This window comes from Acanthamoeba castellanii, assembly GCF_000313135.1.
Source record: "Acanthamoeba castellanii str. Neff unplaced genomic scaffold scf7180000084758, whole genome shotgun sequence".
In the NCBI taxonomy this organism is placed as follows: Eukaryota; Discosea; order Longamoebia; family Acanthamoebidae; genus Acanthamoeba; species Acanthamoeba castellanii.
The window spans coordinates 176,889-181,477 of NW_004457380.1; the positions used below are offsets into that span (position 1 = coordinate 176,889).

A 4,589-nucleotide genomic window follows, 5' to 3' on the forward strand; every position below is an offset into this window, starting at 1 on the left:
AGCGCCGGCTCCAATTCGTCGCCGGCCAAGCTGGGCGGCGGCGGCAGCAGCGCTCGGCCCAAGCCCAAGGTGAGCAAGGACATGCGCGGCCTCAGCCTCCTCGGCGAAACCGAAGCCCAGTTCCGCAAACGACAGAACTTGTGCGTCCCCGTGTGCGGTCACGCGTGTGCGGTGTGTGCCGTGTGTGCGGTGGCGCGTGCGGTGAGAGTGACAGGGGCTGGGTGGGTGGGTGGTGGCAGGGAGCGGCAGGAGAGCCAGCAGTCGCTGTACGGGCTCGACGCGGAGCTGAAGGAGAAGGAGCAGGAGAAGCTGAGCATGGCCGAGTACCGGAAGATGGTGGACGACGCCATGGCCTGGCTCGAGCAGATCCTGGGCGACAAGGGCGTCGGGGACTTCCCCGACAACCTCAAGTCCGGCCGCGTCCTCTGCGCGCTCATCAACAAGGTACACACCGCACACACGACACATACCGCACGCGCGACCGCACACGCACACGCACACACGGCACATACCGCACGCGTGACCGCACACGGGGACGCACACACGGCCGCACGCACGCGACTGACGCGATGGTGTGTGTCTGCGCAGCACTGGCCAGGCATGATCCCTCAGGTGGGCGATCGCCCCATTCCTCTGATCGAGCGGGTGCGCCACACAAACACAACTACATGCCAGAAACACGAAAACTCACAGACCGCACACGACAACACGACACGACACGACACGCGCGACCGCACACGCGCACGACAGGAAAATATCCGGTTTTATTTGGAGGCGTGCGAGAAGGTGGGGGTGCGCAAGCAGGACCTGTTTGTGATCTCGGACCTGTACGAGGAGAAGTACCTGACGGGCGTCATCCTCAACCTCTACGCCCTCGCCCCCATCGTCCAGCGCCAGTCCTCCTTCACCGGACCCACCCTCGTCCGCTACGCCTGAAGGCGCCCTTGCTTTGTAACATAAAAATAAGAAATCATTATGGTTTTTTCGATTACACTGTTTTTTACTTATATACTGTGTATATACTGTATATACTATATAATGTTGTGTTTTTTTTATTTATTTTTGTACTCAATGTCGCCTCACTTCTTCTTCAAGACGTCGGCCAACGCCTCCTCGAGCTGGGGATGCTTGAACTGGTAGCCGCTCGCCAGGGTGCGCTTGGGGATCACCTTGTGGCCCTCGAGCAGCAGCTTGGCCCTCTGTGCGTGTTGTGTTGTGAGTGTCGTGTCGTGTCGTGTCGTGAAGAATGTGCCGAATGATGACAGCCTTGAGCGGAAAGAAACGTTTGGCACCTCTGAGCCGAACATGGTCTCGATCACGAAGGCGGGCAGATGGAACTTGACGCTGGTGCCCATCGTCTTCGCCAAGCACTCGGCAAACTCTGTGTGTCGGGCGGGGGGGGGAGGATTGAGTTGTGTCTCATCACACAGCGGCCCAGTCAAGGCACATACCCTGGGCGTTCTTGGCATCGGGAGCCACGCCGTTGACCACTCCGGTCACGTTGTCGTTCACAACCGCGTGCTGCACGAAACACGCCAGACTTATGTAAACACACCGCACACGCGCACCGCACACACCGCACACATCGCACGGCCGCCACACATTTGAATTTGGGGCGGACCTCGTAGAGGCCCACGATGTCGTCGAGGTGGACCCACGGGAAGTACTGTCGCCCGTCGCCCATCACGTTGCCCATCCCGAACTGGAACGAGGGCAGCATCGACGCCAACGCTCCGCCATCGCGGCCCAGAACTATGCCGGTCCGCACCTTCACCACCCTCGTCTGCGTTTCCGCACACGCACCGCGCACCGCACACGCACAGATTAGAGACCGCACGCGCACACGCTTCAGCGGCACTCACGGCCCGCGTCAGGTGCACGCACGGCGTCGGCGGCCTCGTCCGCAGCGCCCTCCCAGGCCTCGGTCAGTTCGCCGAACCAGGAGTCGGCGCGGGGCGCGTGGTCCTCGTCCACCTCCGGCCCGGGTACGCCCGTTCGGGTAGTACCCCACCGCCGACGCCGACACGAACACCTTGGGCCGCTCCGCCTCGTTCATCTTGCCGATGGCCCGCGCCTGCGTGCATGCGTCGATTATAAGTTGCGTGTGCGGTGTGTGCGGTGTGGTGGCGCATGTGCGGTGTGTGCGGTGTGTGGCGTGTGTGTGTTGTGCGACTGTACGATGGCCTTGTTGGTGTTGATGCGCGAGTCCCAGACCTCCTGGCGGTAGGCCTGAGTCCATAGCAGCTTGCCCATCAAGTTGGCACCCTGCATTGATCGCACGACACGCACGACACGGCACGACACGACACCGCACACGCTCGTTCGGCATCTGACCGCATCGGCACAGCACCGCGGGGGGAAGGGGCTGCGTCGTACGGCGAGGTTGATGACAGCGTCGCACGGCGGCAGCCCGGCCTTGTCCACCTCTTCCCACGACAGCCCTCCACTTGCGCCCTACAATTCCAGTACATAAATAAATAAGATGAAAACAAAGTATAATTATATGTAATTATTATAATAAAGGTATATAGTTAAATTTTAATTGATAAATAGATTACGTACGGTGCGGGAGATGAGGCGAAGGGAGTGTCCGCGGCTGGCGAGGTGGCGCGTGAGTGCGGACCCTATGAAGCCGGACCCACCACCCACCAGCACCCGCAGTCCTTCGCCCGTGCTCTTCTTCATCTTTATCGATCTAGTGTGCGTGTTGTGTGTGCAGCTTGTTTGCTGTTTGTGGTGCGATTTGCTTTCTTGGTAAAGTGGTGTGTGCGTGTGCGTGCGTGTTTTGTGTGCGTTCGCTCGTGTCGTGATCACGCAGGCAATTCGCCGGCATTTCCTTTTTGCTCTAAGGAAACTAAAAGGAAACAGATTTTCTTTTCTCGTTGTTGGCGCTTCGCTCTACATGAGGAAGAACTTGACGCCAGCCTCGTCGCTCTGGTGGCCCGAGAAGACCTGCAGGTCATTGTGTTGACATTGGAGTTGATGTTGTGTGAATGACCATAGCATGGTACCAAAGTTGTAATAACATGTTAACAACATTGGAAAAGAGGAAGTAGACAAAGGTGAGCGTACTTGACACTTGGCCTGCTTCTCCAGCGCCTGCAGAGCCTTGAGCAGCACCTGCCCGTCGAGGTTGTGGAACTCTGGGGTAAGGCAAAGCGTACGCCAATGAACGGTATTACTATTAGTACGAGCAACGGTGGAAGCCAGCAGGCGCGTACAATCGCACGACACGCACAACCACCCAACCACTTCACAAAACAGCACCAACACACAACACAAGAGATGAATGAAACCTTCGCCTTCGGTGCTGTCTCCCTCTCGTAGCTCGTAGACGGTCATCACCGTGTCCGTCAGTCCGCTGTTGCACACCTGTTGCGATGAATGAATCCCACCATCCACGAACACCCGGTCCAAGTCAGAACGCGATGATGGTTGGCACAAAGTGATGCCTTTGCGGGCTCGAGCGATGTACTGTGGTGTATTCTCTACCTACCCATTTGTAGATGATTTCGCCCCACTGGGCGGGACTTCGCCACAGGACGGTGAACCGCCGCTTCTCCTTGTCCATCCATTCACCGTTTCCTGCGCGCGCCAAAGACAGAACGGAAGTTGGCATTGCACCGGCACCACCGTGTAGTGGTTGTGTGTCGTGTGCCGTGTGCGGCCATGCGCGTGCCGTGTGTCGTGCGTGGCACCTTGCTTGGCCAGATCGTCGAGAATTGTGCGGATGTGTTCGGGCGCCAATCGTCCTGCGTGGTAAAGGTGCAAGGGTGAGCAGCTGAGATGGCACACGGGGCGATTGAGCTGAACGAACGGTTGATGGCAGAGTTGACGAAGAGAGGCGAGCTCGCAGCTTCGTCGACGTCGAGCTGATACAACTTGAAGTGCCGCGTGAAGTCCAGTATGAGCTGGTGATGGGTGCAAGTTGACACACGTGGCGGGCGGTCAGTCATCTTCAAGTGCACGGCACAAACAACGGTGCCAAGTGCACCGTACGTTCTGCCACATGGCCATCTGCTTCTTCCGTGTGTTCAGCACTGGCTGGACCCTGCGCACATTCGATTGTTTTCGTTCACAAATGCCAAAGAAAAATGCTTCTTGATGTGGCAAGGAAGGAGGGGCGTACGTGAAGAAGGGCGGACTGGAATAGAAGGGTGGAAATGTAAAGTCTCGGTAGGTGGCCTGCTGCATCCTTTCTGTACTATGATTTTATTCATATCGATCTTTTATTGCTTACGTCAGCACGAAAAGCCAAGATTAATTGAATTGATTATTTGTTCGCGATTGGAAGAGAAGATGCATTCGTTGTTGATGCGCGCCAATGCCATATTCTGCTACGCCTTGGTGGTGCTAGCGGTGTTAGTGGGGTGCAACATCGGCACATCCTACTTCATCCCCACGAATCCTGAAGTCCATTTTGCAGTGACATCGCTGCAGGTCTTCCAGCGGCATCCAACATTGCAGAACGATGTGTTATCGTTGACGTTCGATCTCAAGGCCGACCTGTCGAGCCTCTTCCACTGGAACACCAAGCAGCTGTTTGTCTACGTCGCGGCTGAGTACGCCACGGAGCGCAACGCCGTCAA

The 4,589-nt window shown here is 57.3% G+C and overlaps 4 protein-coding genes across 4 annotated transcripts in view; 2 read left to right on the top strand and 2 right to left on the bottom strand.

Moving 5' to 3' along the window:
- Positions 1-81: 81 nt before the first annotated feature.
- Positions 82-936, top strand: ACA1_213320 (uncharacterized protein; the record flags this gene model as incomplete). Its single annotated transcript, XM_004337000.1, has 4 exons — positions 82-140; positions 240-444; positions 589-645; positions 805-936. 4 exons carry the CDS (start codon positions 82-84, stop codon positions 934-936), a joined length of 453 nt encoding a protein of 150 aa, XP_004337048.1.
- Positions 937-1,079: 143 nt separating this feature from the next.
- On the bottom strand, positions 1,080-2,685 carry ACA1_213330 (protein C14orf124 family protein; the record flags this gene model as incomplete). The annotated part of the gene is made up of 9 exons (XM_004337001.1): positions 1,080-1,199; positions 1,293-1,381; positions 1,452-1,521; positions 1,622-1,783; positions 1,885-1,974; positions 2,012-2,074; positions 2,179-2,265; positions 2,377-2,454; positions 2,563-2,685. 9 exons carry the CDS (start codon positions 2,683-2,685, stop codon positions 1,080-1,082), a joined length of 882 nt encoding a protein of 293 aa, XP_004337049.1.
- A 213-nt stretch (positions 2,686-2,898) lies between these two features.
- Positions 2,899-4,017, bottom strand: ACA1_213340 (vacuolar proteinsorting-associated protein 25, putative; the record flags this gene model as incomplete). The annotated part of the gene is made up of 7 exons (XM_004337002.1): positions 2,899-2,952; positions 3,073-3,143; positions 3,297-3,372; positions 3,497-3,585; positions 3,699-3,752; positions 3,818-3,911; positions 4,000-4,017. 7 exons carry the CDS (start codon positions 4,015-4,017, stop codon positions 2,899-2,901), a joined length of 456 nt encoding a protein of 151 aa, XP_004337050.1.
- A 282-nt stretch (positions 4,018-4,299) lies between these two features.
- ACA1_213350 (ABC2 type transporter superfamily protein) overlaps positions 4,300-4,589 on the top strand; it is a gene marked incomplete at both ends in the record, with an annotated part of 1,830 nt that continues 1,540 nt past the window's right edge. The window contains one exon of the mRNA XM_004337003.1: positions 4,300-4,584. Coding sequence (XP_004337051.1) covers positions 4,300-4,584 — 285 coding nt within the window. The remainder of the gene's footprint in view (positions 4,585-4,589) is intronic.